This window comes from Leuresthes tenuis, unplaced genomic scaffold, assembly GCF_036924035.1.
Source record: "Leuresthes tenuis unplaced genomic scaffold, fLeuTen1.0.hap1 SCAF_20, whole genome shotgun sequence".
Classification (NCBI taxonomy): domain Eukaryota; kingdom Metazoa; phylum Chordata; class Actinopteri; order Atheriniformes; family Atherinopsidae; genus Leuresthes; species Leuresthes tenuis.
This window is the reverse complement of record NW_027325374.1, coordinates 1,886,006-1,913,521: the sequence shown is the minus strand read 5'-3', so window position 1 is coordinate 1,913,521 and position 27,516 is coordinate 1,886,006. Positions and strand designations below refer to the sequence as shown.

The following is a 27,516-nucleotide window of genomic DNA, read 5'->3' as shown; positions in this document are numbered from 1 at the left end:
GAGGTTTCTTCCTGGTTCTGGTTCTTATAGAGGTTTCTTCCTGGTTCTGGTTCTGCCAGAGGTTTCTTCCTGGTTCTGCCAGAGGTTTCTTCCTGGTTCTGGTTCTTATAGAGGTTTCTTCCTGGTTCTGGTTCTACCAGAGGTTTCTTCCTGGTTCTGGTTCTGCCAGAGGTTTCTTCCTGGTTCTGGTTCTGCCAGAGGTTTCTTCCTGGTTCTGCCAGAGGTTTCTTCCTGGTTCTGGTTCTGCCAGAGGTTTCTTCCTGGTTCTGGTTCTGCCAGAGGTTTCTTCCTGGTTCTGGTTCTGCCAGAGGTTTCTTCCTGTTAAAGGGAGTCGTTCCTTTCCACAGTCCCTCAGGCTCAGGACGGGAGATTGGACTGAAGACAAGTTTCGGTCCAGTCTGTTGGTTTCCTTAGCTGGGATATTATTTTTGAATTGGCTCCATATGAATTAATTGAATTATGATTACAATGAATTGAATTCCAATTGGCTTGAATTGGACTTTATTACTTAAGGGCCTTGAGATGACAATTGTTGTAATCTGGCGCTTTATAAATAAAGTTGAATTGAATTGAATTTCCTAAACATCCCCAAATCCGTCAGAATTTGCATTTCCTTTTAAATCTCTCTGACCTGAGGTTGACTTTGCTGCTGAACCTGATCTTTTTGTCTTTTCCTGCTGCAGAACAACAGAAAGCATCATGTGACATCAGCTCAGCTTAATGAGCAGCGTGTTGCCGGTTCATAACCAAACCATTTTCATGTCGGAACACAGATTTTCTCGATTTTCTCCTTCATCTGGGCCAGATGCCTTCTGCTAATGAATTAATAATCCCAGTTTAAATTTTGATTTATACTCTTGTCTCATTATGAATGAATGTGTTTCATTTTCTGCAGAAATCCAACCTTCTTTTGTTTTTCAGGCGTTTTTAGCCTAACTAGTTTATATTTGAACCTAGTCAGCTGCTGTTCTTTGGACGCTTTATTCTAACATTACTGCACACGACTGAGTAAATGATCTGAATATCTGCAGTTTGACAGGTTTTCAGGGAGCTGCTTTGTAACGAGCTTTTTCCAGTTTAGAGTCTGATTTAATGCCAGTGATGAACTGTTACCCTAAACTCGTCCTTTCTGGGTAAAATCCGACCCAAAGCAGCGCTGTTGCACGTGTTTAACTTAATATTTACTGAAAGAAACACAAATTCTTCACTGAAAATGACAGTTTCTGTAAGTTTGGGCAAAGAAAACTTGTGTTTTCCAGCCAATCTGACAGTCTGTGGTCATTGAGAGTCAAAGCAAGGATTAATGCAGACATATTTCATCGTCTTATCTGTCCGTCTGAGTCTAACGAGCACGTCCAGCACATGTGTGTCTCACCCAGATGTAAAAGAGTTCATTAAAGCTGATCAATGTGTGAGAGGAGAGGCACGAGAGTTGGAAAGAGAGAGCATGAGCTGCAGCCTCATTTGGAAGCGTCTGAATAATCTATAACATGTCAACAAAAGTAATGCTGGGGAGGGAGGGAGAGCGGGGAGACGGCCGGCGTGGAGAGACTTATGAGGAGAGGAGATGAAGGTGAGGTTACTGCAGGGCGAAGGCAGGGAGGACAGAGGAAAGGAGGGATGATGTGGGGGTTTTACACAAGGAAAAGGGCGACTAGAGGTGAGGTCAGAGGTCAAGAGATGTGAGGAAGAGTTCGTATGAGTTGGGCGAACTTGAAGTGGTCCAGAGAGGCTGATGATGAGAGGAAGGATCAAAGTTCATCGACCCTCAGCTGACCTCTGACACGTGCGTTCCTTTGGCTGCTGGTGCAATTAACCCGAGCCAATCAAATGTTAACGAAGTGTGACCTTCTGTTCCATATGAAAGCAGCTCTGAACAGAGTTAACCGAGTTCAGGCTGTCTCAGTCCAATCAGGAGCGCTTTCTGTATGCATCAGAAGCCAAAATACAGAGGGTCAGAGGGGCTGAAGTCAGGATTATTCAATCTGAAGGCTATCTGGCCTCAAAGACTGGGACATCTCTGAAGGTTTAATCCAACTGAACCGATCCGGGACGTCTCTTCTGCTCAGTCTGATGACGCCACAGCCAGAGATCACGGATCCATCCGGACTCCTGTGTTCAGTCTTTGTTCCCCAATAAGCTAATAAATGATGAGTAGATAATCCATAATTCAAATAGCGTGCTCCTGAGGCTGCGTAAAGCCACTGAAGGATGCTGACCTGCTCTGTGGGACTTTCTCATCTTATTCTCCTCTTAAACTTTGGAAAAACACCGGAGAGGAAACTCTGAGCAGCGCTGCAGGGTTCGGGATCAGATTCCTTTAAAGCGTAGCGCAGCAGGGGGTACGGTGGCCTGCAGGGACATCTGAGGAGGGGCAGGATTTCAAAGTGGTGCTGACACTTATTGATCTGACCAGCAGAGATGAATTTCCTTTGGTTACGTGCACATTAGCAGCGGCAGGATGTCCATTACACCTGCGACTCACAGGTGAACGATGAAAATGAGAAATGGCCACTTCTGCTGTGCTGTGGAACTATTCATGAAGCAGCAGGTGAGGCAGCGATGAGGACGGGGAGCGTCTCCTGGAAACGACCCGGTGTGAGTGGCGGCCGGGTTCGACCTCTGCACCTGGACCTCTGCACCTGGACCTCTGCACCTGGACCTCTGCACCTGGACCTCTGCAGCTCGACCTCTGCACCTGGACCTCTGCACCTGGACCTCTGCACCTGGACCTCTGCACCTGGACCTCTGCACCTGGACCTCTGCACCTGGACCTCTGCACCTGGACCTCTGCACCTCTGACCTCTGCACCTGGACCTCTGCACCTGGACCTCTGCACCTGGACCTCTGCACCTGGACCTCTGCACCTCTGACCTCTGCACCTGGACCTCTGCACCTGGACCTCTGCAGCTCGACCTCTGCACCTGGACCTCTGCACCTGGACCTCTGCACCTGGACCTCTGCACCTGGACCTCTGCACCTGGACCTCTGCACCTGGACCTCTGCACCTGGACCTCTGCACCTCTGACCTCTGCACCTGGACCTCTGCACCTGGACCTCTGCAGCTCGACCTCTGCACCTGGACCTCTGCACCTGGACCTCTGCAGCTCGACCTCTGCACCTGGACCTCTGCACCTGGACCTCTGCACCTCTGACCTCTGCACCTGGACCTCTGCACCTGGACCTCTGCAGCTCGACCTCTGCACCTGGACCTCTGCACCTGGACCTCTGCACCTGGACCTCTGCACCTGGACCTCTGCACCTGGACCTCTGCACCTGGACCTCTGCACCTGGACCTCTGCACCTCTGACCTCTGCACCTGGACCTCTGCACCTGGACCTCTGCACCTCTGACCTCTGCACCTGGACCTCTGAACCTCGACCTCTGCACCTGGACCTCTGCACCTCTGACCTCTGCACCTGGACCTCTGAACCTCGACCTCTGCACCTCGACCTCTGCACCTCTGACCTCTCACATTTCCATGAACCCACACAGGCTGGTGTGTTTGTATCGGTGAGTTGGAGGTGAACACAGACAGATGGAGGGATTTTCTGGAGAATAACAATTGACCTTAGAACCGGACATTGTCCCGGCCATCCGTCTGTGCTGTCGGGGTCCCGTGGGGGGGGCACAGCATCTCCCCTGGCCGTGTACTTCATCACTGAAGGGCAACATGCTACAAAGAAAGCTCTTAAATGTACCATAAACTCTCCTGGATCCAGCAGTGCAGGGACTGACGGCTGTGTTGCTTTCCTGGTGCCAGAGTTCCAGCTCTGGACCTGAGCTGATGGTTTTCCTCTCGCTTGTACGCATTCATACAGATGAACGGAGACGTGCTGGGCAGAGAGAACCCGACCCGGTCTCCTTTCGGCGGTTAAATGGAGGACGGCGCTCCTCTTCATTGCTGTTAGCTTTCATTTGGGCTCTCTTGGTTAGGTTTAGGAAACGATCTGCGTTTTCGGTGTTAAAGGCTGAAGCTGAAGGCTTGTTTCTGTGTGGGTTTGTGGCTGCAGGACTCGTGTTTGGCCTCTTCATCATCGTCATCTGATGCTTCCCACACGGCTGGGGCTCACATCTCGGGTTGATCACTGATCCGAACCTTTCGCAGCTCTTTATTCTCATTCATCCCAACGTGTGGGATCCTTCTGTTCCTGTGGCAGGAAGGGATTCGTCTCGTGTCGTGGCGTCTTCATTATTTAATGTGACAAGTGGAAACGCTGTGAGCCATCAGTCTGGTGGAGTTATTGTGGTCCAGTTGTCAGCTTTTATTTGCCAGCCAGAACCGGCCAAGTCCAAAAGAATTGAGCTTTATGTTTGAGCTAACCTTCTGGAAAATGCCCCAGCTTCTCTGGGTTTGATTTGCTCATCACTCCCCCAGTGGATAAACTATATCTGAGGCTAATGTTCCAGCAGAGTTAGCTAAAGACTGTGAATGTGCAGCAAACACTTTTCATCCCACTGTTTTAACAACTTGGTCCAGTTCAACGCTGGACTGAAGGAACTGAGCCACAAAGAGGATCAGTTCCAACTCTCAGAGCCTGAACTTCAGAGCAGGGAAATGGAAGCATCTGAGAAATAACTCCTCATGGTTTATTTACTGATTTATTTCTTCCTTTAGCAGCAGCTAACGCTAACAGCTTAGCTAATGAAATAACTCCTCATGGTTTATTTACTGATTTATTTCTACCTTTAGCAGCAGCTAACAGCTAACGCTAGCAGCTAACGCTAACAGCTTAGCTAATGCAGAAATAACTCCTCATGGTTTATTTACTGATTTATTTCTACCTTTAGCAGCAGCTAACGCTAACAGCTTAGCTAATGAAATAACTCCTCATGGTTTATTTACTGATTTATTTCTTCCTTTAGCAGCAGCTAACGCTAACAGCTTAGCTAATGAAATAACTCCTCATGGTTTATTTACTGATTTATTTCTTCCTTTAGCAGCAGCTAACGCTAACAGCTTAGCTAATGCAGAAATAACTCCTCATGGTTTATTTACTGATTTATTTCTCCCTTTAGCAGCAGCTAACGCTAACAGCTTAGCTAATGAAATAACTCCTCATGGTTTATTTACTGATTTATTTCTACCTTTAGCAGCAGCTAACAGCTAACGCTAGCAGCTAACGCTAGCAGCTAACGCTAGCAGCTAACGCTAACAGCTTAGCTAATGCAGAAATAACTCCTCGTGGTTTATTTATTGATTTATCTCTGTCACTGAATACAGATGTTTACAGATGTTTACAGATGTTTTTGTCACATGTGAACCAAACTAACTTCGAAGGAAGAACTTTTTATGTGTTTTATCTGTTGTGTATGAGGACTTTCTGCTGTGACTTTGGAATAACGAGGCTTTAAGCTGCTGTGATTGTTTTAAATGCATATTCTCCTGATATGACGGTGAAATGCGGAATAATTAAGACGCCGTTTTGTGTCGACGACTGAAACACGAAATGCAGCATAACAGAAACTCTTCTCACTTCATGCTGAACGCTGGCAGCAAAGTAACTCTGCTCTTCCAACTTTATTTTAATAAATGTGATGCAGTCATCACAGCAGAGCGTGAGCCACTCGTAAAAATGTCACAAGCTGTCAGACATCCTCTCTGCTGCTCCGAAAGAGCAAAATGACAGAAAGCAGAGGCATCCAGAAAGTTGATTTGTGCTCTGAAAGCCAGCAGAAGTGAGTGTCTTTGCTTTGTTTGGCTCGCTTGCTCGCTGATCTTATCACACTGTGACTGTGCAGAAGCATCAGAGCAGCCGGAAAACTGACTCCTCAAACAACAACCTGCTGCCGTTAAACTCTCCACAAAGTCGCCATTAAAGCCAGCGTAAGACTTTTCACTAAGAGAAAGACGCTGTGGAGACGCTTGAATTATTGAGCAGTAAACAGACGATGACACCCCCCCCGCAGAGATGGTGAATCACTTTTGGCACATGTTCTGTGTTGTTGTGCAACATCCAAAAAGGCTTTTTTCCCTTCATTTTCATTTCAGAGTGCCATGTTCGGTGGGTCATTATGAAACTGATGCATAAGTATGTGGCTTTGAACCGGAGAAATGTTCCCTCAGTGTTAGTTTTATGTCTGAAGATGTTCGTCCCCTGTGGATCTTCTTCCGTTTGAATTATCATAGCACAAAACTTTTACCAATAAACTACATTTAATGTTGCTTTTATTGTTGGAACTGCTCATGGGAAATTACTTAAAGGGACATATTGTGTAAAAATCCCTTCTTTCTGTCCCTGTTCCATATATTCGGGTGTCTGAGGAAGTGTAAAACAGATATTTCTTTAGTTCCCCTTTGTTGGAAAGTTCCTCATTTAACGAGCCGTTCTGATTTTAGTTTCTAAAGTACGACACTACTTAAGTTGGCTCCGCCTCCTCTGCTAAGCCCCGCCCACTCACATCCACCCTGCTGGACGGATGAAGCCAGCTTCTGGTGGAAATGTTCTGCTGTCAGCTGCACTGACTGTGCTAAAGACTGTGAATGTGCAGCAAACACTTTTCATCCCACTGTTTTAACAACTTGGTCCAGTTCAACGCTGGACTGAAGGAACTGAGCCACAAAGAGGATCAGTTCCAGCTCTCAGAGCCTGAACTTCAGAGCAGGGAAATGGAAGCATCTGAGAAATAACTCCTCATGGTTTATTTATTGATTTATTTCTTCCTTTAGCAGCAGCTAACGCTAACAGCTTAGCTAATGAAATAACTCCTCATGGTTTATTTACTGATTTATTTCTTCCTTTAGCAGCAGCTAACGCTAACAGCTTAGCTAATGAAGATGATGTACACCAGCTTCTGAGGAGTTACTGCTGTTCCTTTCTGAAAGATGAACATTATTGTTCCCACATTACTTTGTTAGCTGAAGCTAACGCTAACAGCTTAGCTAATGAAGATGACGTACACCAACTTCTAAGAAGTTACTGCTGTTCCTTTCTGAAAGATGAACATTATTGTTCCCACATTACTTTGTTAGCTGAAGCTTTCTAGCTGAACGGTTCCGTTCTGTAACTCAGACAACCTGCAGCTGTGTTTAAGGTGTGTTTCCAACACAACACCGGTCCTCTCCTCACTCTCGCTGTGTTAGCGTTACATTATCAGCATGTTTCTGATAAAGATGGAGGTCTCCAGGTACAACTGTTTAATGAGGTTAATATATCCAAAATGTTTAAACGCAGTAATTAACGGTACACATGCATTACTACGAGTTACGCTGTGCACATCTCTGGCTTGGTCCATTACTGTTGATGAGAAAGCATTGTTTGCTAGCATCTGCTGCTAACTTACAGCTGCATTCTAACTTACAGCTAACTGCTAACTTACAGCTACCTGCTAACTTACAGCTACCTGCTAACTTACAGCTAACTTACAGCTAACTGCTAACTTACAGCTAACTGCTAACTTACAGCTAACTGTTAACTTACATCTACCTGCTAACTTACAGGTAACTGCTAACTTACAGCTAACTGTTAACTTACAGCTACCTGCTAACTTACAGGTAACTGCTAACTTACAGCTACCTGCTAACTTACAGCTAACTTACAGCTACCTGCTAACTTAGAGCTAACTGCTAACTTACAGCTAACTGCTAACTTACAGCTAACTGCTAACTTACAGCTACCTGCTAACTTACAGCTAACTTACAGCTACCTGCTAACTTACAGCTACCTGCTAACTTACAGCTAACTTACAGCTACCTGCTAACTTAGAGCTAACTGCTAACTTACAGCTACCTGCTAACTTACAGCTAACTGCTAAACTATTTCAAGGTGATCCAGTTAATAAAGGCACTAAAAGCCATGAGCTCTGAAAGGATGCCATTTGCCAAGACCAGTGCATTACTACTTAATTTAATGTTTGACTAAGATTCTGGGTGTTAAATTTCTGCTGTTTGGACCCCAAGAAAAATACTTAATGAAAGAATATGTTGAAAATAAACAGTGGAAAAGTGACTTGAATCTTCTTGTCTGATGAGATGTTTAGTAAAGAACCAGAGAGAATAAAGAGATGAGTTCCCTGCTGAGACCAGGCTCCAAGCACAGTGATCTGCTGAAATACGATCCGTCAGGAGGCACCGACAGTGGAAGTACACAGATCATTTGTCTTCCATCAGCAGCAGCGTCTGTTCTCATTATTAACCAGCGAACAGCAGTGTAACCTTTGGTGTCACCAGCCGAGCGGGCCAAGGCCATCTATTAACGCGACAGCAGCTGAGACAGTGACGAGCAGAAATCATTAGCTTTGACAAATGACGGTTATTATATCACCTCTACTTACACAGGTTATTCTGGTGCGGCGCTCATCAAATACCTCGTGATGAATGTGTGTGGGTGGACAAGGTGGAATTCCTGCTGTGTGTGGCAAATGTCTGATCTGATCATCATCAGTAACCTCAGAAGTATCTGGACTGCTTCTGAAAGGTGTGTTTACAGACTAATCAATATCGGTATTAGCAACTCCCAGAGACCAGATCAGACGTGATCATCAGGGTCCAGTCCCTCCTTCTTACAGGGTGCCCCCTCTCCTCTGGGCATCAGGGACTTTAGCCCTTCGTCAGGGTCATTGGGCGCCGTTTTGATGACCTCATCACAAATAGCCAATTGGATCGTGCCAAAGGTGGGTTCAGATGGGTTGTAGCACTAAAGCTGGTTCAATAGGAAGCTTTTTCTGTGATATTCCAACCATTTATTGAAGAAAACAGTTGAAATATCAGCTGTGTTGGTTCAGGATTCTCAGCTGAGAGAATTAGCTTCTTTTTAGCTGAAAATATATGTGAAAATCTGACCTTTTGGGCTGATGAGTGGCTCTAACAGGCACTTTGAAGTGGTCGGCCATGATTGTGAGGAAACTTTAGGGACTTTTCAGCCATCGTTGCTACATTTTACAAACTAAACGATTAACTAAGGAAAAGTGAAAAATGACTCTGTGGTTAGCTGGAGCCCCAACAGAAATGAACCCCCTGCTGAGCGCTGCTTTTTCACCATAAGTTAAACTTATTTAAGTTATTCTGACTGAAGGCAACTTGAGCATCCAAGCTCCTTCTTACAGCTGTGAGTTTTGCACATTTAGCTGTGATTTGGTTCATTCTTCAAGGCGAAACGGTCGCAGTTAGCTGGTGTACAGAGATAAACAGTCACTGAAACAAGCTGTTAGCTTAGCCATGTTTTTAGGGGTTTTCTCATGCCGAATGAGGAACCTTCGTCCCAGTCTGAGAATTTCTGCTCTTTTCTTTATCTACTTTGTTAAATGACCCAGTTTCCCGGGATGTAACACACACGGTTATTTAGCCACATGTACAGCTAGCAGGCTAACGTAGCTTTGAGCTAATCTGTAAACCCTACGCTTCCTGTTCCACTCGGTGCATGATGGGTAATGGAGTTTTTATAACTCACCTGTTTGCAACTAAATCATCCTCTGTATTTATTACTTTACAATCAAATTAAATCAATGGGTCCTGAACATCAAAATAAGAATGTCTTCAGTTCTGACATATTTTCCAGAATCTGCTGATGATCAAACATGGAGTTCTTTGGTTTATGGGTCTAAAAAGACCTTCAAAGTGCTGTAACTTCAGAACCCTTTAGATCATGATGTCAAGAAGCACTCAGCAGCAGTTTCCTGATGCTGCATCTTACAGAGTTGTCCAGTCGTTTTCTGTCTTCGCCTCGTTTTCAGCCGGAAATCTGAAGTTTTCCATCCCAATGCCAGATGGAACAGGTTTCCCTGCTTCCTCACCTGAGCTGACAGGTGATTTGTTTCACACATGACACTGTTCAGCATCTTTAAAACGACTTCTTGATGGAAATTCAGTTAATCAGAAGGAGATCCTCCCACAGAGCCGGTTGGCAGATTAAATTATTGCAGAAGTTATTTAGAAAACGTCTCCACAGGAAGAAGAAAAAAGGCTGTCGTTAGTAGTTCTTCTGTCAGCTGAGGAATCCTCTCTGTTCCTCGTATTACTGATGCTGAGGCGGCGTCCTCATTATCATTTTACGATGGCCATCACACATAAAGCCCGCCTGCTGCTGATTGGTCCAACCCTCCACGCCTCGGCTGCAAACTCTCAGAATAACTCATGCTTATGATCTTGCAGATTTCTCAGGAACGACCAGGCAGGTTAACGTGTTGTGTTGGTTTCTGTTGACTTTGACCCTGTTTTTGGAACATTTCCCCAATTAAATCTACAACTTGAGCCCCTTTTTTTTAGATTTTCTTCTAAAAAACGATGGATAATGAATCAGAAACTCTTTGTTTATCCACAGTAGTAGTTTCCTCTGAGTTTGCACCAGCTAATCTGTTTAAGGCTGTGTGTGTTATCTGTTTGTGGCTCACTCCTCTGGGCTCTCTGCGTTTTATCCCTGATTGAATCCTCTCGTCCACATGCTGCCCTGAATCTCACTGAGTCAAATGATGCTGACGGCCGTTCTGTTACCTGTTCGAACTGGCAGACCCCTCACGTTTCAACACCTGCATTAGCAGAAGCCATATGGTCCCACTCAGGCTGATTATTATTGGCGTCCCGAGGCTCGGTCCAGCCACTCCCAGTGTTCACAACCTGTCAGGGTATTTGTTTGAGCTGTGATTTTCCTCTCTGTCTGATGCCTCTGAGTCAGAGTCGCTTTGTTCAGCAACCTGAACAAATGAGCAGGAATTAGCTTCAGGGACTCTGGAGACCAGGCGGCCTCCGGTGAATGCAGCGCTGCAGCAGGACCTCACACTGTGCCATGTTGGCTGCATCATCTGATTCTTCTGCATCATCCCTCAGGAAGTGCAGCAGCACACTGAGCTGCTCCCACATCCACTCTTCAGTAAATAGTTTGTGACTGTTCAGGATTTCTGGAGTCGGCTGCAGACTGGATGCATCTCCAGATGCCGAATGAACTGCTGGGATGACTCAGAGGATGTTTTTTTGTTTGGCTGCCGGTTGCTGAAGCAGCTCATTCAAATTTCACTCATATTCTAATAAAAGTGTCTTTCTTCTCTCTTCTCGGTGCCGCCCTGCTGTTCTGGCTGTTTTTCCTCCTCCTCCGGTCCATCACTGGCACACTAAAGGTAAGCTAAACAAAAAAAACACCGTCTCTTGTCTCTATACTGCCAACCAGAACATCCCAGCCAGCTGAAATATGCTGGTTCAGTGGCTGGTCCGATCCTTGCTTTTGTAATATTCAATGGTGCCTTTACTTGGGCTGGTTCCTGGAGCTGGAAGCAAAAGCTGGTCAGTGTGCTGCTGCCTGTGGGGCCACATGTGGGTCACAGCTGGCCTGCTTTGTGTCACATCAGTGAGCGTTTTGTTTGGGTTCCAGCTGCTTTCTTTTTGGAAGCTGGTTTTATTTAGCTGTTTAAATGTAAGGTGCAGCATGTCGTATGTTCTGTTTACTCAGGCTGATAACCTGATGTGGCAGAAAGGAGCGAAAGCTGGGATATCTGGAAGGTTGGGAACTGTTGGGAAAATGGCTCCGGCTAAACCATTCATCACTGTCTGTATGCGGCTCGTATAAGTTCCAACCTGTGGAGGTGTTTAGCTCCTCGTTGCTGCAGAAATCCTATTTTCTGTCTGTCAAACTGTGTTATCTTTGCTGTTTTTCATAGATGCAACTAAAGAAATGGGAACAAATGATGTGTCTTTGTGACAGGCTGCTGGTAACAAAGTGCCTAAAGATAATCACTCACCTGTTATCGCTCCACTCAGCTCTTCATCCTCCGAGGAGGAGGAGTGTAAAACATTTCCAGCAGGTCCTTTTTGGTCTTCTTTTTGCCTTTTATTGCCTTCATGCTAAAGCATGTTAGCTAATCATCTGAAGCATGTGGATCAAATCTTTCTGAGTGAGAGATGGAGGAAAGAAAAATTCAAAGAAAACTGGACTCTTTTCTCTGTGATTAAGCTATTTTATTGAAGAAAGTCACATCAGTTTGACATTTTCTCCGTCAGATTTCACACAAACACTGAAATGAAGACAAAAGAAAACACTTTGTTCACTCCTTCAAAGTGGTATTTGCTGTGAAAATCTTCACTGGTTCTCACATTAAAGCTGATGGAGGACCTCCTGATTCCTGCTGATCCTGGAAATGACCGTTTCTGAGCACCTCAGAACAGACTTCCTCATCTGTTGGTTGATTTAGAAAACAGCAGCAACATTTGATCTCTGAAACTAATCAAAGTCAGTGTAGCTACAGAATTATTTTACATTTACAAAGTGATGAGATGTGAACAGAGTCTGTGATAAAGGAAGGTCTGCTGATCTCTCTGTTGGGCTCCATGAAGTGGAAGAGAAACAACAACATACAGACGCATCAACACAAGCATCCAACTAATATTTAGAGCTCAGAGAAGTTTAGATTTTCATGTGGAGAAACATTTCTGGGAATAAAACTCATCATTAGCAGTGATATCCTCCATGGCTGCACAAACACAGGAAAAAGCAGCAAATAAAGAGCTGACAGGATACCTTTATTCCACTTTACACAACTCTGCTGTGGATCCAGGATAATAAAACCTAATCCCAGCATAGAGCGGCTGAGTGAATGTGGTCTGGACTCTGTGGAGGAGAGTCATGGTTTCAGAGACGCTGTAGAAGGACAGAATACCTGCTCTGTGATCCAGGTACACTCCGACTCTGGAGATTACAGGACCTGAGATGGAGGTTTTTATGCTGTTGTACATAAATTTATATCTGATTTGGCTACACTCTAATGCCCAAGATTTGTCATTACATCCAAATCCACATTCATCCCCATCTCCTGCTCTGCTGATGTTCTTGTATGCGACAGCGACACGAACTGCTTTCCCTCCCCCTCCCCACTCCACCTCCCAGTAACAGCGTCCAGTCAGACTCTGTCTGCTCAGGATCTGAGGCCAGTCAGTGAATCTGTCTGGATGATCAGAATAAGACTGATGTTGACTCATTCTTGTCACTTTTCTGTTCCTCTCCGACAGCAACAGCTCTGTGTGTGCTGTGTTTGGATCCAGTGTGATTTCACATGAATACTTTAAGAATCCAGCTCTGCTCTCTGGTTCTGGTTCAGGTTCTGGCAGTAAAACATCCACATCAGAGACTCTCAGGGAGATGTTGGTCCATTCCTCTCTCAGGAGGTCCTGTAGTTTCTCTCTGAGCTCTGACACAGCTGCTGTCACAGCCTCAAAGTGCCTCAGAGGACGGATCTTGATGCTGGATGAGGGTGTAGACTCCCTGAGTGCTGACACTGAGGGGCAGTTCTGTAGAAACTGGGTGTGATCCTCTGTGTGTGAGAGCTGCTGCAGCTCAGCATCTTTCCTCTTCAGCTCAGTGATCTCCTGCTCCAGCTTCTCCTGAAGCTCTTTGACTCGACTCACTTCAGTTTCCTGCTGGGATCTGATCTGCTGCTTCAGCTCAGAGCTTCTTTTCTGGAGGAGACGGATCAGCTCAGTGAAGATCTTCTCACTGTGCTCCACTGTTTTATCAGCAGACTGATTGATGGCCTCCACCTCCTGCTGAAGCAGCTTCACATCTTTCTCTCGGTCCTGGACTCTCTGCTGGATTTGTTGTCGACTCCCCTCCAGCTCTCTCTGCCTCTCAGTCCTTTCTGCTGCAGCTGACACTGTGTCGTGGCCTTTATGTTCCTCCACAGAGCAGAGATAACAGATAGACTTCTGATCAGTGCGGCAGAACATCTTCATCACCTCATCATGACCAGAGCAGATGTTCTCCTGGAGGTTCTTGGAGGGCTCCACCAGCTTGTGTTTCTTTAATGGAGCCACATCATAATGAGGCTGAAGGTGTTTCTCACAGTAAGAGGCTGGGCAGGTTAAACAGGACTTAAAGGCTTTCAGTTTTCTTCCAGAGCAGAAATCACAGGCCACATCTTCAGCTCCAGCATAGCAGTGATCAGCAGGAGCAGCTTGGAGTCCAGTCTTCTTCAGCTGCTCCACTAAATCAGCCAACATGGTGTTTTTCTCCAGGACAGGCCTCGGTGTGAAAGTTTTCCTGCACTGAGGGCAGCTGTGGATTCCCTTCTGATCCTCTCCATCCCAGTGGCCTTTAATACAGTCCCTGCAGTAGCTGTGTCCACAGGGAATAGTCACCGGATCCTTCAGCAGATCCAGACAGATCGAACAAGAGAAGCTTTCTCGGTCCAGCTGAACTCCTTTCTGCGCCATTTCTCCTCTCAGATCAGCGACTCAGTGAGTTTCACTTCCTCATAGCTGAAACTAGTCTGAGCTCTTATCTAAATGATCAAATCACGTGTCAGAGAACAGAACCGGTTAGTTCACCAGGTGCTGGTTACACCCATCATCAGCCTGCAGGTCTGCAGGGGAGGGAACAAGGAGACGTGAGAGCAGGAAGTGTGTTGAAGCTGTTTCACACCAGTCTTCATGGTTAAAATACGGGTTGATTCTTCTTTTAATCCCTTTGGAAATAAATTTAGCTTCACTTTCACAATGAATCATTGTGTTAAAGCACCAGTTCCTCGTCAGCTTCTTTCTTCACAGAACTTTAAGTGAAGCAGACGAGCTTCTCCTGAAATAATGGAATCAGTTGCTGCACATAAATCAAATGTTGCTGCTTTGGATCCTAAATTTCACTCGACATAAATGCAGCAGATTTTTGAGCCTGAAAAATCAGGAAGAACATTTAGAAACACTTTGAGCCTCTGATTAATATCATCCTTTTACTTTGCTGTTAATGCACCAAGTGGCAACACATTCTTAACATGTTCTTGTAGGTTTTCCTCCTCAGAATGAAGATTAAAATCATATCCTGACCAAACACGTCAGACCTGAATGTATGTTTATCAGAAGGCTGATTTTCACCTTAAAACTGAGCTGATGAGACGGTTTCATGATGTTTTCTTCTAAAACTTCTCTAAAGGAGCTCATAAACTGCATTTAACTGAAATATCAGACAGATGATGGAAACTCTCACCTGCCCGAGCACTAAATTCATCCTCCATGTTGTGTGTGTGAGCAGATTTGGTGAAACACTTTCACTGCAACACCTGAACACGATGAACCCAACCAAGAGAATGAGGGCCAATATTGTGTGATAATATTATGATTTTAAATGATATTATCAGCATTTAATACAGCTTGGAAATCAGCTACAAAGTTACAGAAGAAACTGTTCGATCTGTGGAAATAGAGAACAAAAAAGCCCCAGAATTAAGCCTTGTGGGACACCATCTTTAATTTGCACAACATCAGGTTTATTATTTAGAGACACTGCTGTCTCCTAATGAGATACAATGCTGTGCAAAAGTCTTATAGAATTCTTAATTGTGGGTGCCAAATGCCAAAGGCAGGGCACACATATTACTATTGCTCATACTTATTATTCTCCCGCTTCCGTCACGTTTTTCGGCGCGCTACTCCTCCCGCAGCGAAGGTCCGACTAAAATAAAAAACACATCGCTGCGTGCGCGCCGATGGGCAGAAGTGTGCTTGTATTTATCTCTCTCATTACTCGAAAGGAATAGCGGATAAATGGGAAAAAGCGGGCAAATTGTCAATGGGAAAATTAATGGAGAGGGCCTTAATGAGGCAGTTTTGGGCTCTTCGAGCCTCCCCTTGGAGGCCTCGTAACTCAGCCATACAGCATCACACACACATCATTCAAAGTTTGTGTGTGACAGGAAAGACTCAGCTTTAACTGTGGTAAAGGGCTTGTTAATAGCTTATACAGCTTTGACACAACGGCAGTTTACGTTATAGGTGTCCAGAGGAGGTCGTCTCATGTCGGTTACACTGTAACTGTCACTCTAAATATCTTTTTAAAAAAATTTCTCGAACAAATGCCTCTCACGTCCAAAATATCTGCCTGATCTGGATAAATTATATATCACAACGTAGGTATTTTAGTTCTCTTTCACCCAATGTCACTGTCATTGAGCTGGGCCTCACAGATTTCTCACAAATCACCTCTGAGCGCAGAGAGGGAACATTCCATCCCATTATAAAATGGCCGAGCCCTGAAATCAGTCGGAAAACTCATTTTAAAACTGCCATAATAAAGGAGCCACGGGGGATAGAAGAATATAAATGACACCGCTTTCTTCCCCCGTCCCTTCTGGTGCTCACGGTGAAAGAATTATTCGGATACGACTTCTACTTTTCGAACAGCGAGCATTTGTTCCAGATTTCTGCCTCAATATGAAAACCCCATGATTTTAAGGGGGCAAAGTGAGGTGCAGATTTGACAGTTGGAAGTTGGCAGTTACAGCTGTTGCCCATAGCAACTAATGCTGACCACACCCAAGATGGCTGCCCTGTTCTCTCACAGCTGATGAAGCCAGAGCCAAGATGGCGGATGAGGGCAGAGCCAAGATGGCTGATAAGGGCAGAGTAAACATAGCAGCAGAAGGGCAGCAGCAGGGCAGCAGCAGGGCAGAAGGGCAGCAGAATGGCAGGAGCAGGGCAGCAGAAGGGCAGGAGCAGGGCAGCAGTAGGGCAGTAGCAGGGCAAGAGAAGGGCAGCAGAAGGGCAGCAGCAGGGCAAGAGAAGGGCAGCAGCAGAAGGGCAGGAACAGGACAGCAGCAGGGCAAGAGAAGGGCAGCAGAAGGGCAGGAGCAGGGCAGCAGAAGGGCAGCAGCAGGGCAGGAGCAGGGCAGAAGAAGGGCAGCAGCAGAAGGGCAGGAACAGGACAGCAGCAGGGCAAGAGAAGGGCAGCAGAAGGGCAGGAGCAGGGCAGCAGAAGGGCAGCAGCAGGGCAAGAGAAGGGCAGCAGAAGGGCAGGAACAGGACAGCAGCAGGGTAGGAGCAGGGCAGCAGAAGGGCAGCAGAAGGGCAGGAGCAGGGCAGCAGCAGGGCAGCCAACATGGTTAGCTTCTTTGCTAAGTTGTCTGTTCTGTGTCGACACAACACTGGTTCATCCCTTGAGTTAGGAGCCTTTTTTCTGCCTGAATGCTTCTTAGCTCAGAGTTAAGTGGCTGAACAAAGAAAAAATGCTCAGGTACAAGGACTGGACTCAACTGATGAGTATATTTTTTACTTTATTCTCTGGGAACTACGATCTAAAACCGCTGTGGTGGACATGACGGTTTCTCTTTTATCAGCAGCTCACATTCACATTGGATGTTAATATAAAACCAAACTAAACTCACATTTCTTTTAACTGAAACACTTTTTGATCAAACGAGTCGTGTTCAGTTACTGAGAAACCTTGATTCTCCTTTTTTCATTTTAGAGATACAAGTTGAGTTGAACCTGGAGATTTATAACAAAGTTTTTAAGACTTATTTCTGCTTCAAAACATTCAGAAGAAAGAACTAATTATTTATTGGTTCTATCATAATATTTCATCCATGTACAGCTGTTTATTTGAAATAGTGATTTTTAGATTAATAAAGTTTTCAATGTGCTCAGAGCTCATGGCGATACAGGCTGTTGGCCTTTTCTTCGCTGACTGTGACAGTAGATGTGATTATTATTTTAAAAACTCTCAGACACTCACTGCTTTCCTTTGCAGGTAATTGGGTTTATCCATCCAGAACAGAGGGGATGGGAGAGTAAGAAAGAGGGAGTACATTTAAAAGAAGACAGATAAAGGAGAGATAAATGTAAGGACGCAGAAGGAGGTGAAGACTGAGACAGAAATAATTTACATAAAACTGTATTTTGGGCGGAAAACCGGCCCATCATCATCATTCTGGAGTGTTGGAGAACTTTTTTAGGCTCGGAGCCTCGACCAGCCGTCACTGATGGACCTGAAGTATTCAAGTTATCAAGTATTCCATCAATTATTCCGTTGATTGATTGAGTTGATTAATCAAGTAGTTAAATAAAAAAAATAATAGAAAGAAAAGTAAAAAGACAGGCGCCGTAACATGAGCTACCAGTTGGTTTATTTATCAGAAAATGCAGCAAGCGTTGAACTTAATGCCAAAAGAACAAAATCGAGTCGTGGATCGTCCACATGAGGATATTTTTTAAAGGAGCTGGTGATATTTCTACAGAAATCAGCCTCTAGTTGTCCAGCACAATAAACAAAGTTAACGAAAAAGTGTCTGTAGCTCCCAGCCCAAACCTCAGCTTCCTTCCATTCTCTGCTAGCTTCCCTCTGTTCTCTGCTAGCTTCCTTCTGTTCTCTGCTAGCGTCCTTCTGTTCTCTGCTAGCTTCCTTCTGTTCTCTGCTAGCTTCCTTCCGTTCTCTGCTAGTTTCCTTCTGTTCTCTGCTAGCTTCCTTCTGTTCTCTGCTAGCTTCCTTCTGTTCTCAGCTAGCTTCCTTCTGTTCTCTGCTAGCTTCCTTCTGTTCTCTGCTAGTTTCCTTCCGTTCTCTGCTAGCTTCCTTCTGTTCTCTGCTAGTTTCCTTCTGTTCTCTGCTAGCTTCCTTCTGTTCTCTGCTAGCTTCCTTCTGTTCTCTGCTAGTTTCCTTCCGTTCTCTGCTAGCTTCCTTCTGTTCTCTGCTAGCTTCCTTCTGTTCTCTGCTAGTTTCCTTTCGTTCTCTGCTAGTTTCCTTTCGTTCTCTGCTAGTTTCCTTCTGTTCTCTGCTAGCGTCCTTCCTAGCTAACAAGCCGACTGATTTTCATTAAAATGCTAACGTGAAATGTTCCCTTGTGTTTGTTCAGCTCAGTGGACTCTGTGTGTGAACTGGCTGCTTTCTGCTGAGATGCTGTAGCAATCTTTTCTTTGAAATGCTCCCTAACTTCAGACATTTTTCCTCTTTTTCTCTCATGTGCGCACATTGTGTGACAGGAATAACGGCAGCCCGACCCCTCACTAATGCTCTTTAACTGGGTCAAAGTGCTCATAAGATATATTTGACCACATCCTGTGTAGATGGTGGGGGGAAGCCCCACATAATGATTGGATAAATGGGTAAAAGTAATAAGAGACTGAATCTGAGAAAACAAAGGACATGAAGAAGGAGAGAAAATGGAACAAAAGGTTAATGTTCACCTGCTGCAGGATGTGATATTTTCCCAAAAAATATTTTATACTCATTAGTCATGCAGACTTAAACCCTCCACTGTGCCCTTTACATGCACACGCACCGCCGTGGCGCTCGGACATGGAAGAGCACCTTCATATAGAGAGCTTTCAGCAGAAATCTATTCACCGAATGCCAACTGGGGTATTTCTCACACAAATATCATCTCATACAATGGAGTTGGACAACAGGCGGCACAATGAGCGGCACCCGGTGGAGCCGGCCGCCTCAATCACACCCGTTAGGCCCCGATTATGAACCTTTGTGTGGGGATAATGGATAATTCCTCCGCTCTGTTTGTCATTCGGAGAGAAGTCAAAAAGCCAGGTGGAAACTTTCTTCTTCGTTGTATTGAATAATGTATTTATTTAGTTCACCCAGGTTCCTCATCAGGTGAATTTTAAACATCTTTAATATGTTTTTGTTCTAATATCATGACAGTAAATGCAGTTTTATAGATAAAACATACACGTAGACACGAGACTTCAGTCAGTTTGAGTAGATTTTCTGGTGTTTTACGCGATAGTTTCACACAGATTAAATCTTTAATCCCGGATCTTCCTGTTTTTCTGTTGAAAGACACACATGCCATGTGTTTTTCAGCCTTTCTGTATTAATTAATGGACACAGGGAGGTGGTGCTTTTTATATTGTTTAATCCACTGTAATATAAAGTTTAATCAAACTGCTTTATGAAAAGAAGAAGCACTTTCAAAGTTAAATAACCACATTTACATTATAAAACATGTTAAGATGTCTCTAATTAGCCTGTGAAATCATTGGAGGAGGCGATGGGACTTGTTTTAGACTCAGATGTTTTACGGATTTAGATGGTTTTTTGTTGGAATGCACCTTTATAAAGCGTTAATTTCATCTTGAATAAATGGACTTTGAGTTGGGAGTGACCTCCATGCTCAACAATGCCAGATGATTATCATCTGATCGCATGTACGGTGGCTCGGAGCGGTCAAGCAGCTCTTAAAAAGCTTCAGAACGAGTGTTAAAACCCATCAAATCAGGCCTGTTTATCTTCATCTGACGCTGTTTACCTGGTCGTCCTCTGAACCCAACGTGCACGATGGCGTTAGCTTCATTTCAAACATCGTGTTCCTCAGATCTCAGCATAAATGAGTCACTTAGCTTAATTTATTTAGTGTGAAACGGCAGTTATGGGTCAAGTTTTCCACCATCATGAATGTGCTGCTCATATTCTGGGAGATAACGATGTGTTTCTGGGACGACTTCTGAATCAAATGGAGCGTTGTTTTGTCCACGTCTGGCTCCAGATGTGTTGGCCTTAAACAGCTGGAGCATCAGACCCAAACGCCTGCTGAGAGGACTGAGGGTGAAGAGGCCGACCTCTTCGTTTGTTTTTGTCCTTTTTGGGGATCTGAAGCATTGCGGCTCCTTATCTCTAATAGTTAAAACACATATCTCGGTTCTTCCTCTGTAATTGTTCCAGTTTGTAACGAATGCCGTGAGAAACGGATCCGTGTTTGAATCACAGCGCAGGATTTTAATGACTCCTCTGTACATTTCACAGGAGTTGCAGCAGTGCGGCACCTTCAGAGTCTTTATGTAAATGGTAGAAATGCCCAGTGCTTGTACACTGAGTAATTGGAAGAGCAGAGAGCTGCTGAATGGAAAGTTGAGGTTCACAGAGGGATGAATTGTGAGAGGAGAGCTGCAGAAACATTAATTGGTTTAGGCCCGGCTGGTAGCTGTGAAACAGAAAAACGGGGCTCAGACATTCATTTTTTAGGTCACAACGTTATCATCGTGGTAACAGATCAGTTTAAACATCAGAGACTGTTCCCGTAAGTATAAAACTGCTGCGTGTCATCAGCCGTTTGTTCAAAATGCTGCAAACAGCCTCTGATAGCAGAGCGAAAAGTGACTGAAATCAGTAAATTATGGAGCCAGGAGACCTGAAGAGGTTGCAGAAGCAGTTTATCAAAGATGAGAGACCCTCACAGCTGAATTTCTTCCTGGCTTAGAGCTTAAAATTCGAATGGCTTATGATAAGAATCGTGTCATATTGCAAACTGTTTCCTAACCGAGTTCCCAGTGTCCCTGAACGGCGTTTGGAGGCTTAAAGCTGCACACGAGCCAACTACCAAGCTGTGGCTGAGAGCCATCCATCGATGCTTATTCCCTTCTTAAAGCAGCGAAGCTTCTAACGGACACCATGCCTCCACATCTGCACCTCAAACATCTGGTGATTTTCTTTGTTAAAAAGCCACCAACAGTCATTTTGTCTGAGTTCATCGGACGAACCTGAGCGAAAACAAGCGTTTGAGTGGTTAAAAGCGGCCTGTCAGCCTTATTTAGCCTTTTTTTAAAGGTTTCTCTATGAGCTGCTCGGCAGGGAAACCGTGACACCCCTAAGCGAATGATTAATAGCACCCAGTTGAAGTGTGAAAGCACAGCGGGGGGGTGTTTTTCTAGCCTGGATGATTAAAATGTTTTCCCTGATAAATGCTGAGGAAGAAGTTGATATGTAACTTGTTTTATTTGTTGAATAAGTTGTTGAATAAGTTAATTATTTCTCTTAAAATCTCTGCAGAAAGTTGTATTTGTAGCTGGAAAACACATTAATTAACTTCTTCCACGCCTCGTTTATTGAGTCGTTATGTTTCAGATGAAGTGAATAAAAGTTCTTCTTGCTTTGCCTCGACCGCTGAGATAATTAATTAATATGCGAGCGCGTAATTGCGGCTTTGATTGACACCTGTCGGCCCGTGACACGCCGCTGTCAGGTCTGTCATCTCGTCACTGTGCCAGAAACCGTCTCTTCGACCTTGGATTAGAGCGCCGAGTTTTATCAGCTGAGAAAGTTTAGAGGATGGGACACGACCGTGAAACAGGAAGTAGGATAAAGGCGAGTTCTGAGCCCTGATTTAGAGGTGGTGAAGGAGGCGGAGTCTCTTTTGTGCAGAGCTTGGAGCCCCTGCTGTGAGATCTGAGCGAGCTGAGTGAGGTCAGAGATGTGGGAGCTGTGATGTAGGCCAGCCAGGGGTGACACGCCCCCATCTTTTGGTACCAGCTGACTTCTGGAGCTTCTGACAGTAGTGCTCATAAACCACATCGCGTCAGGACCTGATCAGACCTCCTGCTGTGGGAAAAGCTCTGTGAAAATGTGCAGAAGGCCTTGAAAACACTCTGTTCCCACTGAAAATGAATTTCCGAGGTTTCCGAGGTTACATAAGTGCACGTAAGCTGACCTTCATCTGCAGCCTGGCAGCGCTCAAACAGTCCTGTTTGGTCCAGAACGGACAAACAAAGAACACCATGAGGTAAAGTAACTGTGATTAAAGTGAACCGAGGGAAGGTTTGAGGACAGGTGGAGGATTTTGGGTGTTTATTTAAAAAAAAAGGCTTACATGTGGGGATTAACGGTGGAAATCTGGCGTTTTTCTGTGTTTCTCTCAGAATTTGGACTGTTTTTGTTCAGAGGTTCAACACATCTCTGGGATCTGTTGACCTTCCTTTGACCTTCGCTCTCGTTTCCATCTTCTGTCGACCAGCAGCAGCTCTGTTATTCACCTGAACAACGTTTTATTCCCCGTCGTAGCAGGAAATGAATGTTCTGTGTCGTTGTTGGTGGGGGAAGGATGATTTGTAGAGGGTGGAGGAATGTGTGCTGCTGTTTGGATGCAGCTCAGCTCATTTCCGGCACACATTAAGTGGGATTTCCATTGTCTGCCTGCGAGCTAATTACAGCGGTCAGCTGATGATGTTTTAGGGGAAACTGCTCACATCGGTGACTCACAGCCTCTGCTCACGACTCCATTTGTGCCTCAGAGAGCAGAAATAGAGTGAACCTGCTGGTATATCTGTGTTGTAAACTGTTCTTATATTTAAAACTGTACATCAGGCAGTTTGCTGTAAATCTAAGGAGCTCAAACAGAAACCACAGCAGACACTCACCTGCCAGCCAGCACATGGTCCTCGTATCCAGCTGATTCAGGTCGGGGTGACGAGCTGAAGGCAAACAGAGGCTGCAGGTTTGGTGCACTTTAGGATGGAAACAGCTTTGTGAATCACGGCTGCAGAGATTAAAATGAACCAGCAGATAACAAACTTCCCAGATATTCCCAGAGATTAAAGTCATTCCCAAAGAAGAAGCGCTCTCCTTGTTCTTCCTCTGGATGTCCACCACAGCTTTTGTTTGTCCCCCATCGAGGTTTGATTCCTGTTTAGCTAGCTGTTTAGGATCTTAAACCAGAGAAAGCAGTCAGTGGAAACGTGTCTGAATCAGAGTTTCTTTTCCTGTGAATAAACCCGACTTCTACAGACTGGTAGAACCCTAACCCCAGGGACCATCCCAGCAGTAGAGTTTCACAGATTATAGCAACAGATCAGTGTTGTAAAGCGATGGTTTTCTGTCATTTTAGTCACACAAAGGTCCTCCCAACATGCCATAACAGCTCAATACTGCTTAATCATCCCCCAAAGGAGCTGCAGAATAACTCAAATATATGCGGCTGTTATAGAGGGATAAAGAAATAAGTAGAATAAGAATCATCTGACAAATATTAAGAGAGATGGATGTGTGGTAGAGATCGGATTGTGGCTTGTTGCCAAGCAACGGATTAACAGTTAATGTAGTTGTGTTAAACATGCTGAAAATATCACGTTTCTGCTCATTAAACAGTTGTTTTTCACTAATAACTTCACTGTTAGATGAGATGCTGCAGCACAAAAGTTTTCCTGTTAAAGATCAGATAATAAAGCTGTAATCAGCAGAAGCTCCACATGCAGCTCTTAAAGCTTAAGGATAATTTTCTCTTCATTCGTTTGGTGACAGAATAAAAGTGAGCATCTGATTCTTAAAGGTGAAACCATGGAGGAGGAAAGTTTGGAGCTTTTTCTGCTCTTTTTCTCTTTAATTTGTCACCATCTGCAGATCTTTTCTTGCAGTAAAACCTCCCCAAACATCACATCTCTGATCAGTTTGGCTCATGAAAGCGGCTCAGTGCACACATGCAGATAGTTCATATACAGCTTGTCATTTTGAACTGCTTTTGAAGGTTGTGGAAAGGCATTTAATGGCTGATCAGGACACTTATGGATCTGATAGGATGGGAGACGCAGCTCAGCAGAGCCACTGCAGGCCTAAAGTGCTCAGAGTGGACGGGATGATCCACAGTAAGTCTTCACTAACCTTGTGTTCCTTTAAGAGCTCCGTGGGGTCGATATAAAGAGGTAATGGGGATCTATTCTTTTCACGTTTGGTCGAATCTTCCTTTCTTATTTTTCAGTTCAGTTCTTCAATGTCTCTAAAATACTGTGAGAAGGAAATCTAAAAGCTATAATAAAGGGTTTCTAGAGGAGGGGACACGTTGGACGGATGATGGAAATAAAATTAGAGGCTTTAAGGAGGAATGTTTTAAGGAGGAATTTTAGAGAAGCTCAAGACTTTATGTTCCTGAATTAAGCAGAAGACTCAAACCTGTGACGGCGGTTTGTTAAACACAGGACATCAGATGATTTTTCATTTTTACACCTCCTGCAAGTCACCAAATTCTTGATTATTTGTGGGTTTCATGTCAGTCGGTGGAGCTCAGTTGCCATGGCAGCACAGGAGAGACCCGTGAAAGACAGTGAGGTTACCATCACTGGCAGCGCAGTCGCTTAAAACAGACAAACATACCTGTAAACAGATGAATAAGGGACTTTTTTACATCAGTCACCTGTTGGAGTGTGACGGCTGCTAATTAAAGTAAAGGTCAGAGGAAGGCTGGAGATTCTTGATGGACAAAACATGTCTGCTAACGAGCTCCAAGTGTGTGTGGGTCTCCTTATTGGCTGCAACATTTCCCTGTCATAGATTCAATTGTCTGCATCTTATGTGTTGATTCAGTTAATATTAACCTTCCAATTCAAATGACTCCCCTAAATGGGGAGTTTTGCAGGTAATAAGAGCCCAAAGATGACTTCTGTCAGAGTTTGTGTCCATTCCAAGTCCCCTAAAGTTGCTCAAATAATCCCCAAAGTCAGGGTTAAAAACCATTGTTATAATTGGCTTTGTTCTTAGACATTATGTATTCATATTCTGTATTTTCCTAAATAATGTTCCTAGCTGGTACTTTTCCACTCTGCTGCACAATCGATGACCTTAAAATGGTCCAAGACCTTAGAATGACATAAACTACTGGGTCAGAAAAAACATCTCTATTAGGCAGATAGATCATTAGACACCTAAAACAGTTTATCACATCCAAAGAACACAACAAGGACAGCGGCTGGCCTGATCAGGCCACTAAAAACTGGCCAATTATGCTCTGAAGTGTGAATACAACCTCTGTGAGATAAAGCTGAATATAAATATGAAATGTTTCCGGATATCGGAGCTCTGGCACTCCGAGTCCAGCTGCAATATACTTTACTATGTGACCACTAATAAATTATTTAATAAACGATTTCTCCAGCTTGTTCTTGGGCTTCCAATGAAAGAATCGGGCTAACACCATGCTGAAAAAAACAAGCTCTAATCAAAAATATCAAGTGGTTTTGGTAATAAGGGCGCCCCCCCACACCTGAGAATGGTGGCAGCTTTTCCCTAAACCATTCAGAAAGTTGTGTCCCCGAAAGTGAGGTTCCTGTTATCCGACCCCAGATGTGGGCTAAGCATGTAGGTGTGTGTGTGTGTGTGTGTTTTTCAAGATTATTTTTTTCAAGATTCAAGACTTTTATTTGTCACATACATGATCACACATAGAACAATGAGCAGTGACATTTTCTTTTTTACCTGCTACCAAGTATTTTTGCAAAGGCTTCTGTCCCAACTGGGTCCCTCCGTTCAAAACGCTTTTGTTACACGTGAGGACTAATCTTAAATGAGTAACTGATGAACAGAGGTTATTCTCTGCTATTATTCTTTAATTCATCGCACTTTACATTAAACAAATCTAAATTGTAAAACAAATTCAAGTCCCTGATGTTAGCTACAAAGAGCTTAATGGAACGGCTCCATCTACTTGAATGCTCTTGCAAAGGCTTCTGTCCCAACTGGGTCCCTCCGTTGGTCCCAGGATTGTCGTCTAGCAGCTCCTACACCACGCCTAAGACAATCCAAACTCTGTTCATGTGTCGTCCCACGATGGTGGAATGACCTACCGAGCGCTACCAGAACAGGGGCGTCCCTGTCTATCTTCAAGAAGCTCCTGAAAACCCAGCTCTTCAGAGAGCATCTCCTATCCCAGCACTTACCTTGTACTTCCCTCCCCCCTCTATCTCTGCACTTTATCTTTCTGCTCTTCCTTCTATGCCTGCACCCTATCTCTACTCTGTCCCCTCTGACAGAGTCGGACTCCTGGGTTCCTTCTATGTAGCTTATTGTTAGCTTTTATAAAGCTGTTATATCTTCATTTGTAAGTGGCTTTGGATAAAAGCGTCTGATAAATACAGAAACAGAAACATTCTCTCTCTTTTTCTGTCTTGTAACTTTGGATGAATGCAGAAATATAAACATAAACATAAGTATTAAGGGTAAGAATTTAGATATAAATATGACGAATAAAAAAAATCTTGGCACAATAATTTCACACAAAATAAGAAGACAAGAAAAATGCTTCAGTAAAAAAGTGTCGAGTGCAGATTATTAGAATATAAGTATAAAAAATGTACAATATTAACAATATTATTAACGTGTCTCACACACGTCTTATTGCTCAGATTATAAATGAAACAATAATGATAATCAGCTCCTTCTGTTCACCCGACCTTTCCTTTAATGAGATTAGGTCCAACCTGAATGAGATATTTCCCTTCCCTTTGGGGCGGGGGGGCTCTTTTCATCAGGTAAACACGGTGAAAAGGTCTCATTCATGACGTCTAAACCTAACCAATCATTGAGTAAAACTTACAATCTATATGATAAAGAAATATTCAGCCCACAGGTCATGATCTGGTGACTTAACCTCCAGCTTTAAATCTGCACCAAAGACACCTTGTTCATATCTGAGAGGTCACCTGGGGGTCACCTGGGAGTGAAAGCTGATTGGATGTAGGTTACAGGAAGCTGTTCCGGGTCAGATCCAGTCACAGTTTACCTCTTTCATCCAGTTGGGCTGTTTCTCAGAGCGAATCCGTCCCTCCACAGTGAATCAGCTGGAGCTGCATCCCAAATTAATCTGTCTTTACTTTTCACTGAGATCAGATTACACTTTAAACACAAGACCCCCCTTTTCGGGGCCCCAACCGTGAAATAATGTCCTGAAGAAGACACGGTCGGAGCTCATTTTACAGCGTTCAACATCATGGAAGGATGTTTTTCCACCGAAGAGGTTGAAAACACTCCGGCTGCTCTGTTTGTGTCCGTGGGGTCGAGCCTTGGTCCATCTTTTCAGGGGCCTCCAAACAAACTGGTGACGTTTTAATGAGTTTCTTCTTCTTTCCTCTCGGTTTAAAGCTCACTGTGTGGCTCTAAGTGCAGGAACCGAGTTTTCTACAGGCTGCTTATCACCGCTGCCTTAGAGCATCTTCAGACCTCTCGGCACAGTTTTATCGCATCATGTCATGTCTCCGCTGGTTACGCCTGTTTTATATCACGCATCTGTGACTTCAGTGTAAGAAATTGCAAATGTAAACTAAACTTATGCTTTAATGTAAAGTGT

General features: G+C 44.4%; 2 protein-coding genes across 4 annotated transcripts in view; one reads left to right on the top strand and one right to left on the bottom strand.

Moving 5' to 3' along the window:
- The window catches only part of grid1b (glutamate receptor, ionotropic, delta 1b), a 595,515-nt gene that overhangs the window by 189,330 nt on the left and 378,669 nt on the right, over positions 1-27,516 (top strand). The window lies entirely within an intron of this gene.
- Positions 12,436-14,195, bottom strand: LOC140278696 (tripartite motif-containing protein 16-like). Its single transcript, XM_072373764.1, has one exon. It carries the CDS (start codon positions 14,129-14,131, stop codon positions 12,446-12,448), a length of 1,686 nt encoding a protein of 561 aa, XP_072229865.1. The 5' UTR covers positions 14,132-14,195; the 3' UTR covers positions 12,436-12,445.

Bases quoted from the DNA above. Each gene is read 5' to 3' on its own strand.
- LOC140278696 (XM_072373764.1), bottom strand. From the start codon at position 14,131: ATGGCGCAGAAAGGAGTTCAGCTGGACCGAGAAAGCTTCTCTTGTTCG.